The following is a 15,710-nucleotide window of genomic DNA, read 5'->3' on the forward strand; positions in this document are numbered from 1 at the left end:
TCAGGCAGCGTGTCTCACTTGCCAGAATGTCTATCGGGATCATTCCCGCAATAACACAGGATTTTAGCGTCAATCATCACCTCCAGGTATTTGATAACCGGTTTCAAAGTGTTGACGTGACCATCAACACGAATATTAACCGTCTTCCTCTTCCTACGGTTGGTAATTAAGACCGCCATCTTCTTTTATTCCGCAAGGTCAAGCTGAACCATCTCCAACGACGCTTTTATGATGCTCACCGTTTCTTTAGCGTACACTTCAACGCCTTCAGGTTGTTTCGCGACGACAATCATAGCTGCGGTGACGGTGTACTGCTTGGATCCATTATCGGTATCGTACCAAAGTGTCCCTCCGAAAGGTAACTTTCGAGGAATTCAATCAAATAGCTAGCGACATCTGTTTTAGCCAGTGAGTTTTTAATCAACTTCCAGCTAGCGGAATTGAATGCATTTTTGAATTCCGACGTCACCAGGGCACAGGATTTATTTGACGACTTCGCGTCTTGGACTAGCTTCAACACAACATCTACGGCGTCGATCGTTGGGTGAGGTTGTCGAAATCCATATTGTTGCTCCGATAGTCCATAATTATATTCAATGATAGGGAGCAGTTTATTGTGGCCCTTTCGAGCATCTTTCCTACCATGTCGATAAGGCCAATCGGGAGGAATGATGATGGATGTCTTGGGCTTCAGAAGCAAAACTAGTTTTTGCCTCTTCCACCGATCGGGGAAAACTCCTTCCACCATGCATCTTTCAAATACGCTGATAAACCAGTCGGGTTTGGTCTTAACAACGAGTTTAAGAGCTCTATTGGGAACAACATCCAGACCGAGCGCTTTGTTATCATCAATTCTCCGGCAAATTTCCCCAAGCTCCTCCTCAGTTATCGCAGGTATGGTGTAGACTTTGAATGCTTGATTATGTTGTTTACGCTCCCCTTTATCCGGGGGAAAAGCGCCATCACGATATCGAACAGAAGACCACCCTGTACGCTGTTCCCCAGGGGCTTTGGTCTGCCTCTGCGTAAAGTTCTTTGAAGCATTCTCGCTTGCTGGTCCGTATAGTCTGCTTTAGCCTACCTCGAAGGTTCACATATATTTGCTGTTTCTTGTTGAAGTCCGGTCTTCCTCTAGATCGTTGGCAGATCTTTCTAGTTCGAAAACGATGCCTGCCTCTCTGTCTGTCTGTCACAACCGATTGCCAGATGGACTGCGCGGCTCATCGAATATTTAGAGTCGTGGCTGAACCGAACGCACGGTGAGATTGATTACTTCCATACCCAACTTCTAAGCGGGCATGGAAGTTTTCACTCTTACCTGCATAGGATTGGGAAGGCGCGATCTCCTAATTGTGTGTTCTGCAATAGAGTGGCGGACGACACTGAACACACTTTTTTCTCTAGCGAGAGGTATGGCGGCTTTCGTCAGCAGCTTTATGCAGCCACAGGGGAGCTCCCTCCAGACAACATTATCAGAGCGATGTTGAAGAGCGCTGGCAGCTGGAATCGTATTGCGCATTATGTTCGGGCTCTTCTTATTGCGAAGAATGTTGAACTTGACCGGCGGAGGGATCGAACGGTAAGGGACCCTGAACTAACAACTCCCTTCCTCCCCTCCCCTCCCGATGGTGAAAGGGATTCCCTGACTTGAAGGCTCCGAAAACCGGGAGAGCGGGAGGGCTAGTCCGAAGTAATATGTCAAACGGTTCCAGGCTAGTTCTCTGCTAACAGGGAGGTGTTTAGTTGGAAGTCGGGAGTCCAACACTGTGTGTGAACGCATTCACCTACCCTACTAAAAAGTATTCAATAGAATTATCTTAATTCTATACACCAATAAAGCAGGGGCTGTCCATGTGGCAGAATGCAATGCCAAAGCATGTCACACGCCCATACCTAGGAGGTGCTCATTTCTCAGTAGAAGTCCAAACTACTGCTGGAATGGTGTACTGCCCACCCTCCGATTCGCCTGCCACCGAGCCAGAAGAGTGGCTCAAAGGACGGCAGGTAGAACCGATCAACGGCAAAAAAGTGCGCCTATAAGAAAGCCCGCAAAACCATCAAATTTGCCATTAAGCGAAGCAACAGGAAATGCTTTATGGAGCTCTGCTCAGAAGCGGAAGTTAACCCATGGGATGAACTATCCTCATACAAACTCATATGTCTTGTGAACATTGTGGAGAAAATGTTAGAGCGGGTAATTTATAATAGATTACACCCGGTTTTTGAGAACCAAGGAGGCCTTTCAGATCGGCAGATCGGGAATGGATTCCGTAAAGCCAGCCAGCCATTGATGCCATCAAAGTGGCTACTGGCTTGGCCGAAAAAGCAATTCACGGAAAGGGTGAAAAATTCGGTCCTCTCCACTAAGCGCCGAAAGAGAAATTACGCTTGTATTTGAATTGGGAATCATATTATCTGAGCCAATCGTCAAATGCTTGGAAGTGATGGTAGATGGGAAGCTTAGTTATAGGCAATACGTGAAGTATGTGTGCGACAAAGCATCCACTGCAGGTATAACCCTGACAAGGATGATGCCGAAAGTAGGAGGGCCACGGTATACCTCTAGGTTGCCTAAAGTGAGGCTAATGAATTCGATCATGCTCTCTGCGAACCCAGCGGTCTTGCAGATGTCAGTTAATGCTAATAAACTGAGTGCAGTCTACAGGAAGACAGTCATAAGGGTGTCTTCTGCCTTTAAGATTGTCTCAGATGATGCAGCGTTCGTCATCTCGGGAATGATGCCGATTGACATTTTAGCAGATTAGATTGAGGAGATATACAATGCGAGGTCAATTTCTCCCTTATCCCAGACAAAGAACGCTGAAAGAAAGAGATTTGTAAATAGATGATAAGAGCGGCAAGAACGCTCGGGAAAGAAGCATGGTTGGAGAGACAGTACGGTGAGATCAACAATAATCTTAGCCTGCTTCTCACGGGGTATGGAGGATGTCGCCAATATCTGCACAGGTTTAAACTGGATAATAATAATAATAATCGTTGGCGCAACAATCCATGTTGGGCCTTGAAGTGTGTTAGAGCACTTCATTTAAGACCGTAACGGTACACTAGGAGGCAATGTGGTCAGCATTGCGCTCGCCCGAGATTATTACCCTGATTTGACTCAGGTACTCATTCACAGCTGAGTCGACTGGTATCCGACGTCAAATCACGATGCAAATTCCACTGCCACCAGTGATATTTGAACCGCGACCTTCCGTACGACAGCCTTGCGCTCTAACCACTCAGCTATTCGGACAAACTGGATACCTCACCCGATTGTCCAAACTTCGATGGAGTCCCAGAGGATCAGGAGCATCTATTCTTTGCTGCCCAAGATGTTTTGGAAGAAAGGAGGAACTTTTTGGCTTTTAACTTAAATTTAAATTTCTTAGTTAAAAAACTGGAAACAAATGTTTAATGTTTAATTTTCGTGGTAAGAAAGTAAGTTAACAATTTGTATGTCAAGGGTTAAAGGCTCTAATGTCCAGGACAAGTAATTCACACGAGAAATCCTCAGACTAAATTGAAAAGTTTACAATAGTGGCATCGTAATATGTGCACATATTTGGCCCAACTAATTGCATGGAAGTTCTGGAACTAAGGTTACCCAGTAAAGCAGGAAAGTTTCCGACCTACCTGAAAGTAATTCAAATTTAAAATCAATAAATGCACATCCCACCACCATAATTCGTTTCTTTATGGTCTTCAGAGCACGAGCGCTTCACACCAAATCAAATTTCACCCAAAAATGCATTGCCTTTTTCATATCAATCACGCTACCCAGTCTCCGCCCTTTTCATATCATTTTCTAAGCCCCCGACCCCCTTGGGCCTTCTCTGCAAAGTATCTAACAAGTTTTGAGTAGCATTTTGATTGTATACAAATTGCCGCTAAATAGAATGAGATTTCTGCCAGTTAGCTATTCATAAATAATGTTTCTTCCCTTCCTTTCTATTTTCAGAACATTTAGCAGCGCGCCAGGAGGCAGGGGGTGAGAGCAGCGCGGCACAGAAGTGGAAATCGCGTGACAAACACTTTGCGATTCCGCCAGAATTTCGATGGAGTAATGCGAATCGAACGGCAGGTGTAGGAATCCTCGCCTCGACGGAATTAGATGATGACATGCAATCACAAGTGGCGTAGGAAAGGACCGTGAGAACGACAAGGGAGATTTTTATTAGGCGATAGTGGTTCTTGTTATCTTGGCGTGAATTTAGACACGGTTTGATTGCGCTTAGATAGAGCGGGTTTATGCAAGGAAAATGGAGAATCTAGGGCGCCAGCGGAGAGTGCGATTCACTCTGCCTGCAAAGGACTTCCATCACGATCAGATTAGCCGACATGCAGTGACTACGTATCGAAATGGTTGCCTGGTGAACGTCCCGAAATCGCCAATCTCCGTTCGAAGTGTTTCATTCGCGCCAAAGCCCATAATCGCCCCAATGCCTGCAATTAGCTCCATCGACACCAAGAAAGTTCAAAGACCTCACGTGAGTTTCCGCGACGATTTCCGCCACACGCCTGTGTTGAAAACAACCTCGGCGATCACACCTCGTATCGAAAACCTCAAAAAGCGACAAATTGTGATAATTACGGAGGTCCCGAAACCGATTAGGAGAACATGTCCACCTCAAAGCGTAAGCGTTGCTACAATTTCAAACCGCTTTTCGCGCCTAATGCTCGTTGATGACGTTATGGCGAGTAAGCCACCTCCGGTGTTTGTCCCGATTGAAGAGCCGCCGCCGCGTACCGCAGGCACAACCTACCCGAGACACGCGGTCACTGTCCGGCGAATTGCGAAAAGCTTGTTTAGTGCAGACACAAACTCGCGACTGGTAGCTGATTTGGTGAACAGGTGGCACCGCATGCGGTATAGAGAAAAGATACAGTCTCGTCGGCAATTACTGGACGCGTTGGACGAGAGGAAATTGAGTATCGATGGCGTCGGGCACGGATTGCCGGTGACCGATAGCAGCAGCGTCAGAAGAGCCAGCAGCGGAGCAGTCTCCATCTCAAACCGTTTACGAGCAGACGCGAAAAGGTCAGTGAAGATTGTTCCTCAGTGTGAAATCTAAGATTGTCGGTTGAGCATGCTGAATTGAGGACCGTAGAATTGCGGATTCCGTTATCGAATTTAGAATGCGTTTCGTTCCTTTTTGAAAGCAAATCCGTTTACTCAGTTGTCTCCTTCCGTCCCCCCTGAGTGATTTGGATTGTGCCCTTTGGACCAACTGTCGCGAATTGGCGCCAAACAAGTTCAGGTTCCCAAAACAAAGTTTTTAAATGTTGAACACCAAAATTGAGTGACTGTGGAGGCTGCCCTGTGCATTGGACGAGTCTCATTGGACTAAGCGACTTGCGTTTTACGGTAAATTCATTTTTTATATCAACATTATAGGAAACTTTGTATTCTCCGTTACGTAGATTGTTGGGGATGTTTGTGTTCAAATTGTGTTGGACTCCATGAAGGAAACTAAGCCAACAGCGCAAGGCAAAAAGAACGATATTTGTATCTGGAAGTTCCTCCATTTGGAAGTGTGGGAGTCATGAGTGATTAATCAAAGCAACAAATGAAAGAGAAATTGATGATTTTCAGTAGCAAATCCTCTATGGTTGTCGACCTCCGATATTGGCGGGCTTCCTCAGTTCCGCAGACCACAATTGCATGCTTCCAGTTATTTACTCTTCAGAAATGGCAAACAAATTTTTATTGAATCTAATTGTGTATTATCTAGTATTCTGCTGAAGGAAAATCGCACCGTGTCCTTAGAAAGCGATTGCTCCTTTCACGGGTTATAGTGTATCTATTATAGTATGTCAAGGAAACCTGCAAACGTTGGGAATTTTGGTATATTCCGTACTTCCAAATATTTCAACTTTGCATCTGGTATTAAGTGTTCCCCCAGGTGCTTGCATAAGTGTCGGGCACTACCCCAGAACGTGTATAGGGTTTCATCATGCCTGCAGCCAGTGTCCGTAGATATCCCTAGCTTCCGTAGGTCATAGTTTAGTTGACAGTGACCAGTGAGAATTCCCACTGTAATTCGGAGGCTCTTCTTGGTGACGTTTAAGCAATACTTTGTACGCTCGGGTTCGTATACCCCAATAAGCACCCTGGACTGCTCCCTTCCTGATAACCTGCCCAGTATAGTTCCCCTAACCCTTCCTCTTCATTTTTTAATATCATAGCCTTGGACCCGTTTCCGATTCCACGGAATGGCTCTGGCCCGTGTAAAGATGTCCTGCTTCCTTCTTGGCTAGTTTGTCTGCGACCTCACTGCCTTCCAACCCAATATCGCCGAGCCGACCGTATGCAATCTCTCAAGGCACTCTCATACCAGCTTAGAGTTCACCTGGTTGGACCGAAGTGCGTTGATCGCTGCTTGGCTGTCAGTAAGAATAGCAATGTTGTCCCGTGTAGTTGAAGATCAAAAGAGGCACATCTCTCTGTGGCGTATATTTCCACCTGGAATATGCTAGTGTGCTTTTTTTGGGAGTAAGGTCGGTGAATGCGTTTATGCACAGAGTGTTGGACTCCCGCAACAGTACGCTGTCGGGTCACCAACTAAACACCGCCCTGCCATCAGAGAACTAGCCTGGAACTGTTTTAGACATTACTTCGGGCTAGCCCTCCCGCTCTCTCGGTTTTTGGAGCCTTCAAGTCAGGGAATTCCTTTCACCAATGGGAGGGGAGGAAGGGAGTTGCTAGTTCAGGGAACCCATCCGATCCCACCGCGGGTCGAGTTCAATTTTCTTCGCAATAAGAAGAGTCCAAATATAATGCGCAATACGATTCCAGCTGCCAGCGCTCTTCACCATCTTTCTGACAATGTTGTCTGGATAGAGCTCCCCTGTGTCTTCACAAAGCTGCTGACGAAAGCCATTCCACCTCTCGCAAGGGAAAAAGGTGTGTTCAGCGTCGTTCGGCACTCCATGGCAGAACCCACAATCAACCTCCATGCCCGCTTAGAAGTTTGGTAAGGAAGTTATCAATCTCATCGTTCGTTCGGTTCTAAATTGTCGATGAGCCGCGCAGTCCATTTACCCCTTGGCTCGTATTGCCAAGAAAGTTGCCACTTGGTAAGGGTGCGTCGACGTTCTTTACGGGTAACCACTTCTCTTAAGTTCTCGCCTTTATGGCAGTAAATAACTTTCCCTCCTTGGCAAGGAAGGCAACGGGATAACCATTACGGCTGGTTCGGAGATAGTGCGATAAGCAGATGTCACTCGCAAAGCTCCCCGCCTCTGCACTTGAGCAAGGCGCTTACGATGCACCTCCTTGTCAAGGGCCGCGCCATAGAGCAGAACCGACTGCATTGCTACCATAAAGAGACGTCTCCTAGTAGATGTAGGGCCCCCGATATTCGCCATTAGCCGACTTCAGCCGTAGCCCTGTCCGCCGCTGCTCATCTTCGAGTCGAGTGTTAAACCAAGATCAACCATCCACTTATTCGTCGTATCAATATACCAAGTGTGCTATGCGCCTGTTCAATAGTGCGTCAGGCAGTGAGTGCCGAAACGTGTCTGCATAACCGACCAGACGCGACTCTTCAGGCATATCGGCATATCACCCTGTGCTACTCCGGACGTGATTTCCACCCTCCTTTGGCCCTCTAGCGTCTCGTAGAGCAGGGGCCGGTCTTTCAAATAATCCCTCGATATCCGCAAGAGATAGCTTGGCACGTGAAATGATTTTTCTAATGTGCTTAGTATATCTGTCCATCTTACGAAATTGAAGGCATTTCTGACATCAAGCGTTATGAGGAGCACTATCCGTCGAGATCGGCGGCTGTCGCCTCGCCTTGATGAACCGCATCTACGACCATCATTATAGCATCCACTGTGGATCACCCTATTCTGAACCCGAACTACCTTGGGAATAAGTCCCCGGCAGCTTCATCTACTCCTGATGAGCTTCCCCAGCACTTTCCCGGCTGTGTCAAGCATACACAGCGGTCGGTATGCAGACGGGAGCTCCGGGTCTCCCTTACCCTTACTGATCAGCGTGAGTCTGACCACTTTCCAGCGATAAGGAAAAATGCCCTCTTTCAAGCAAGCTTTTAACGCCTCAAGCAGCAATTCTGGCCGTTGGCGGAACACCAGTTTGTAAACTTCCGCCGGGATGCCATCCGGACCTGGCGCCTTCTTGCTTTTCACAGTGAGAATCGCTTCTTTGAGCTCTCTCATTGTGAAAAGGGGAAAATCCTTGACGCTTTCCACGCACTATTAACATCAACCCATACAGAATGCCTAAAGAACAATGCACGCACAATCCAGTTTATCTGGTCGATACTTAGTACGCAGGGCCTCCGCAGAGCCCCGATTTTCCGGGTGAAAAGCTTATAGCCAAGTCCCCACGGGTCCTCATTCACCTTTTTAACAAGGTTCTGCCAGCCGCGAGCTTTGCTTTTATTTATAGCGCTGCGGAGTCTCCTTTTCGCTGATCTATACTGTCTCTTTATGGTGCATGCCTCCTCGTTGGTGTGTAAACGCTGTGCCAAACGGCGGAGCTTATGAAACTCTCTGCGTAGGTCGGCAATTTCTACAGTGCACCAGTACATAGAAGGCTTGTGACGGCTGGGGCCCCTCCGGGGCATGGAAGCCTCATACGCCGTCGTTAGCAGGTTCATCACTAAATTTATGATGGTGTCAGCTGCGGCACTGCCACCCCCGGAGCGCCCTCCAGCGGGGTCCTGCTCCAAGAGCTTCGACGAATTTCCCGATGTTCACCCTCGCGACATTGCAGAGGCAGGGGGTGTGTCCCGTTGGTGCTCGCCGAGAAGTAGCGTCAAATACTTCGAACGCGATGTACCGATGACACTTGCCGAGAAGTTTTCTAGGATTCGTAACTCGTCCACCGATGATGCCAGAGATTCCGACGCAAAAGTGATGCCAAGAATACTTACTTCACAGCCTGGGCACCGAAACGTTGGCTTGGATCCGGTGTTTAAAACTACGAGCCCGGTTCTCGTCGCCATTTCCAGAATTCGTTTCCCTCTGGAGTGTGACTGGGCCATGCCCCATTCAAGGGCCCTGGCATTAAAGTCGCCGCCTACCTACCTACCGCCGGTGTATGTTAATTTGTAAAATGCAAATCATCATCCGCCCTGAAGATTGGACACTATCCCGAGCCCGCAGTGTGTGCGACGCTCTCACTAGACGCGCCACGATCCCTGCAGAGAACGCAAATCTCCGGCATGCTGTCCTCCTGTCCAGTCCTTTGCAAGCTGCTGAAGTGTGTCCATAATCCAGCCACCTGTAGCACTTGATGGGGACTATCCGCATTCGCACCTTGCATTCTACCCATCCAATTTTGATTCTCCTGTTGCTAAGGAGTTTCCTCGCATATTGCTTGGGGACTTCCACCACGGCGAGCTTTTGGCCTCAAACGTTTACAGAGGTGATACTTCTCCGGGCATTGGTTACCTCTGGACATTTACACTTTATCGCCTCCTCCACTTCGAACCTTTCTGTGAGGCAGTCGAGATCTCGAATTTCTAGAGAGCGCATAGACTCTGAGCTGGAAACAAGAGCCTTCTCCCCCAATAACCCCTTGACCGCTTCGCAGAACATACTCTTGTTAGTCGTCTTTGGGCCCAGTTCGTTGATTTCCGAGCTGCCCCAAAGCGTATGCCTTGCATTGGCGTCGCAGCCTATCAACAGGTTAGCCTTCTTTGTTGCTATGGTGTTCGTCAGATGTTGTAGTTCTTCTGGCGGATCTGCTCGGTCGTGAGGAAATATACACGTTTTCTGCCCCTGCCTGCTCCAGCTTGACCACGACTAGGTCGCTGGAACTCGGGTCCGGATACAGAAAAGCATGCAGACTCTTCCTCGCGCATGCTCTAGGTCTGTCCTGATAAGCGTCTCCTGTGCTGTGGAATAAATTAAAATATTTGCTTTGCAGCCCTTTAATGGTTCGGTCATCTGGGACCCAGGGCTCCTGTATTAGTGCGATGTCGATGTCTTCCTCTAGGAGGAAGACAAGCAGATTAGCGGAGGCGCACTTCGAGTGCTGTAGATTTATCTGCGTTGCCGCCAGCATGATTTGCTTGCGTGGGGGGTTTGTCAGTCCCCGTTGGATCGTCGATCCGCATCTCCTCCAATAGCTCGTTGACGGCATCGATTGGACCTAGGTTGTCGTCCGGTTTTGCAGAGCAGAACACTTTTACCTTTGCGTTCCTCACTCCGAACTGCACTTTATAGTCGACCTTTTCCAGTGCCCCCAGGCACTCTTCGTTTATATGGAGTAGAAAAGGTTGGCTGTTTGTCTCGGGTTCCTCCTCCTGGATAACAACCCAGCCGTCCATGGGAATACTAGGGCTTTGAAGGCGCAGGGATTGGACGAGCTTGTCCTTATCCATGCGGATCTTCGGCAACCAGATGCGAGCGACCGGTCTCCTGGGAATCTCATCGTAAGGGATGGCATTGAGCTTTACGCCCTCCCAGGCGTTGCTGATCTTAGCGACGCACGAACCGAGAAAGTCCATAGAGAATTGGTCCTCGCAAGCTGTAACGTGGAACCCACGAACCACCTGAGAGGAATCAAAGCAGGGGATGAATCCCGTGTGTTTGCCTTCGGTATCCAGGAGATGCTCAATGACCATTTCCGGCAGCCTGGCCTCAAACCTGGTCCACACCTCCGGCGCTAGTTTGTCGTTAGCGGAATTACCATCCGCCAGCGCCACACGTAAGTGGCTCCTGACCACGTCGCTGAGTGTTTCGCAGTTCGTGACCGGGCGGTTGACTGTTGTTGCCTACTTTTCTTCAGATGTTGCTTAGCGTCTAAGCTTCGCCTTCTGCTCGTCTACCAGGCGTTTTCTGTTGTATTCCTCAACAATCGCCTGGTATTTAGCGAAGTCGACGACCGACGTTCTTGTCGGTTTTCATTTTTGAGGGATGATCGACGTCGAGGATTTCGGGTTAGTGTACTATGTCTGTTACTCGCTACACCCAGTTTGACGGCAGTGGATTCCAGGCTCGAACCCACTAGTCCGTCTGCCGCCTCGCTCCGGGAGGTCCCTGCGGTGCTACGGCTGGCACCGAGTGTACTGCTCTCGACGGCTACTGTCTCCTGGCTGGATGCCAGCTGCTCGTCCTCCGATGATGCGCTTGCCATCACCCCCTCTTCTACTATCATCGATTTTTTTATTTTTAAAATTGAGTCCACGTCTTGGCACCGAGTAGTCCGCGAAGAATGTCCACCCTGGTTAGCCCGGCCACCAGGGTAAGGGTCCTTTTTGAAACGGTTATTTAATTGGTTAATTTTTGCCATGTTACCACCTGCTTATTTAAACCACCACCTTCGGTACAGCGTTTTCACACCTTCAAGCATCAACACTTGCAGTCCAAAGAAGTTGAATCGATTCTGCTTCAAACCTCTTCCAAGGAAATTTGCGAAAACGAAAATAGAAACGGAAAATTTCATTGTGTTCAAAAATTGCGAATCCACTTTGAATTTCACGCACCTTGAGATGATTAAAGTGAAACATGCATGTTCAGCTTGACGTATGACAAAAATAATTCAGTGTAGAAAAAAATATGACCCCTGCCAAGTGAAAAGCAAAGGAGTATTGTGCGTTCAAAATTAGCTTCTTGATTTCTAGATTTACGGATTATTTTGGGTTTGTGAACAAGTTGTCTAACGCACGTTTCCTTGCATCTGAATATTGCTTAGAAGTTCAATGTTTCGTATGACATGAGCAATTAATGGAGAGCTGGATAAAGTAGACGGGAATCGTGGTAATTGATTCGATGAATGACGGGATCCAAAGCCCGTCAATTCCACAAATGAGCGACCAATCTTGTAAATATTGCCTCATAATGTCGGTTTCTATGGAGAAACTATGTCTGCCATTCTGTTTACTTAAATCTAGATGATCAGGCGGCGGAATGGTGACTGACGCCGTTTAATCGCAACATGGCTTACACAAATGCAATAAAAGAACATTAAAACTTAGTTTAAATTAGCTCCGTTGTAATTTCAGTGTAAGTCCTCGACTCGGAGAATGTAATGAATTATTGTGCGCATAATGCAACTTATGCAAGCGGTGAATTATCGTTGAGAGCTTTAGCGCAATCAAATGCATTTGCTTAAACGCGAATTTATAGAATATGGTCATGGGACACTCAGCATGAAAGTTCATTCAACATTCTTCTAATATTATTATGTAGTTTTCATATGTTTATTATTGACGTCAGTTTCATTATCTCCTATTCAGGTTCTATTGCTAGTTTGGTCGTTAATATTGGCGTGCGTCTTCCCACTTATGCTGTTGCTGCAGACTTGCACAGCATTCATTTTATTGATAGTAAAACTATCTTGTTCATGCTGGCGTTGACTGCAGTTGATATGTACATCCAAAATTTTCTTTTTATAGGAACCTAAGCAACATACTTCCACTCTACTCAGGATGGATTTTGGTAAAGATCTGGGAAAATACCTCAGTCCCAGAACTCCTACTTTCTACTTTCCTCCTTCTCTAAATTACTTGGAAATTACGTAAAAGTATATTTTCTAATTGTGGGAGGCTTGTATAGGTTTCAAGAACGATGTTGGATTCTTACCTAATTTGGCTAAATCATTGGGGGGACTTACTCTTAAAAATGCGAGTTTATTTATGAAAGGCGCTAGTGGTCTGAATGCTCACTCCAATTGCTGGTTCGGGTCCGGGCATAGGGAATGTTGAAACCTGTTTTGCTAAGGCATCCGAGATTTCGTTTCCCTCTATACAACAATGATCAGGCATCCAGAGTAAATCCACCATATTGAATCTAGAAGCAGAATTTAATCGATTTCTATATTCCTGAACGATTTTTTAAGTGATTAAAGTACTACACAATGCAGCTTGACTATGGGGACAGATTGCGATGTGTATGCCCGTCAACCGTTCGTCAATCATCCAAGTTGCCGCCCCTAGGATCGCATACACTTCAGCCTGAAAGACCGTTGTGTATTGTCCTAAAGGAAAAGTCCACTTCTTGTTTTTATTCGAGAGGAAGACTCCTGCTCCAGAACAATTTTCTGTTTTTGAGTCATCGGTGTAGAAGACGTGAGTATATCCTGACACGCATTCTGCTGGTTCGTCCCAGTTTTCTCTTCGTTTCAAGATAACATCGTATCTTCTACCAAAAAGATGTATGGGGATCTGAGAATCGGAAGGCATTGCGAAAACTAGATTCAGTTCTCCCAATGACTCTTCCAATGCTCTGTGCCCCTCACGTCCATTGTTTTCCCATAGATCTAATCGAATTAGTCTATGAGCTGCTCCCATTGCAGTGCTCTGAATGAACAGATCCAAGGGCTGCAAATTGAGTAATGCATTCAGAGCTGCGCCGGTGATACCGAGACATACAGTTCTTTGTAGTTTGGCAAATTAACTCGAAAACTCTTTTGTTTCACCTTAACCTACCACACTGCGGATGCATAAGTGAACATCTACCTAATGATAGCAGCATACCTGAGGCCCAAGTCCCCATCTTGAGGCAAAGATTCGCCTACACAGCCCATAAACTGTGAAAGCTCGTTTCTTTTTATCTCTACATATTTGTTCCAAAAAAAACTTGTCTAGAATCACTCCCAGATATTTCACTTCTTCCGAGAATTGAAGGGTTGTACCCCTTATCTCTGGAAGGCAAAGACCATTCAGTTTCCGAGATGCGGATGACATGGTTGTCCTTGCTGTTGGTCGAGAACAAGGACAACCATGTCATCCGCATAAGCTTAAACGTGTATTGGCAGATTTTGCAGTTCGCATAATAGTCAGTTGATTAGCATACTCCACAGAAGTGGCGATAGCACATGTCCTTGAGGGTAGCCTTTCGTCGCTTCCGTTGTTAGGTAGCGATCAACACCCACCTCAGCACACAATAATCTCTGCGTTAGCATAGCGTGGAACCACTTTATTAGAGTTTCGTCAACACCATGCTCTCTGGCGGCATCACAGAGCTTTTCGAAAGGCCGCACAATCAAAAGCCCCTTCAATGTCCACAAACACCCCATCGCGTACCCACCCTTCAGAGTTGCATCCATTAGCTTTGAAACCAAAGAATGAAGAGCAGATCCACAGGACTTTCCACGTTGGTAAGTATGTTGGTTTTCATTTAATGGGTGCGACCTTGTCTCCAGAAATTTCAGGGAAAATGATGTTTAGCTGATTCGCCTGAAGTTTTTTCGATTTGAATAGTTATCTTTCCCAGGCTTTGGTATGAAGACTACCTCCACCTTCTGCGGTAGGCACGTAGCCCAAAGCAACACATCCTCCAAAAATATTTCTTAGAAATTGCTCTCAATGCTCTATACCCTCCTTAGCATCGCTGGGTAGATGCCATCCATGCTAGGTGCTTTGAAGTGTACAAATGATAGTATAGCACCTCTTGCCTTTTCATTCGTAACAACCGCTCTCGCAGTGTCCCAATTCCCCTTGCAACACCTTCGTGTTGAAGGGTTTGCAGAAACCGCTGAGACCTATCCTCCCGGGTGGTGTACTTCCAAGAGAGGCTGTATAGACTCAACTCTGGAGTTCGTGGAAGTACCATCCGGTTTTCTAAGAGAGTCCAACTTGGCCGACTTGTCCTTATTGGTCTGGGAGTCTCCCTTTGACTTTCTATTTCCTCACAGTATGCTCTAAAAGAGACTCGTTTCGAACGTTTTACGCGCCTCTTATATTCACATTGTGAGTTTCGGAAGTTTAGCCAGTCTTCATTTTTATTACTTTTGCAAGCGCGATTTAGAAGTCGTCTGGTGATTTCCTGAGTCTCTGCAGTTCTCGGTTCCTCCTTGGAACCGTTTTACTACGTTGGCATCGGAAAATAGGACAAGCCTGTTCAAAGCACTCTAAAAGTGTGCGATTCAAAGTTTTCAATTGATCTTCTATCACCAAAGGAGCCCTTAGTCGTCTAGGGAGCTCAACTTTGTCGCCAAAAAGTTTATTGAACTTCGTCCAATCCGTTTTCCTAGGATTCCGTCTTTGTATTACAGTCTGTTCGGCTGCAATAGTTAGACTAAATTCTAAGTAACGGTGATCTGAGAGTGAGACTTCATCTGGCACTCGTCAGTTTCTAATCAACTCTAACAATTTTGAAGTGCAGATTGTTAGGTCAATTACTTCACTTATTCTTGGCCCCACAAACGTAGGGTGCGCTGTGTCATCAGACCAGCTGAAGTGATAAAATAAAACAGTTTTTCTCCTTTAGAATTGCATTTGCTACCAACAAATATGCTGAGCGTTCGCATCAAAACCTATTAAAAGTTCAAGGCCACTTGATTGTGCATACAATACCAGATCCCTTAGTATTTCGTCGGTGGAGGGCAGAAAGAGTCATAGGGTCAGTAAGCCGAGGCAACTATCACGTTTCTTCTCTTACCATTAACCTGGTATTGTAAGTTGACCACAACAATGTTCTGGGAACAGAATTGTCTCAGCATGGTTGCCTCTAACAAATTTGATATCAGAACGCAGGCCCTCGGTCTCGAGGATCTTTTATCGAAAAAGATTCTAGTCCCCTTGACTGATCCAATACCACAGATTCTGTTAAAAGAAACCCATGGCTCTTGAAGCAGAAATATATAAGGACAGTCTTGCAACTTTGCCAACTTTGCGGTCAGTAGATAGGATGAAGTTTTGGCAGGTTGATTTGGCTAACTCTTACGTTCGTAGCCATGAGTACAATCTATAATAATATGAAAACCGCAGGTAACTGAACGCTAACGC

The 15,710-nt window shown here is 46.5% G+C and overlaps 1 protein-coding gene across 3 annotated transcripts in view; it reads left to right on the top strand.

Moving 5' to 3' along the window:
• The window catches only part of LOC119659858 (ankyrin repeat domain-containing protein 33B-like), a 122,260-nt gene that overhangs the window by 11,981 nt on the left and 94,569 nt on the right, over positions 1 to 15,710 (top strand). For 2 of the 3 annotated variants that reach the window (XM_038068164.1, XM_038068163.1), the window contains one exon: positions 3,962 to 5,041. In XM_038068164.1, the coding sequence (XP_037924092.1) occupies positions 4,263 to 5,041 (779 nt within the window). In that variant the 5' untranslated portion in view covers positions 3,962 to 4,262. Of the gene's footprint in view, positions 1 to 3,961; positions 5,369 to 15,710 lie in introns of those variants that run through there. The other variant, XM_038068166.1, reaches the window with a different exon arrangement.

Source organism: Hermetia illucens, chromosome 6 (genome assembly GCF_905115235.1).
Source record: "Hermetia illucens chromosome 6, iHerIll2.2.curated.20191125, whole genome shotgun sequence".
Taxonomy (NCBI): domain Eukaryota; kingdom Metazoa; phylum Arthropoda; class Insecta; order Diptera; family Stratiomyidae; genus Hermetia; species Hermetia illucens.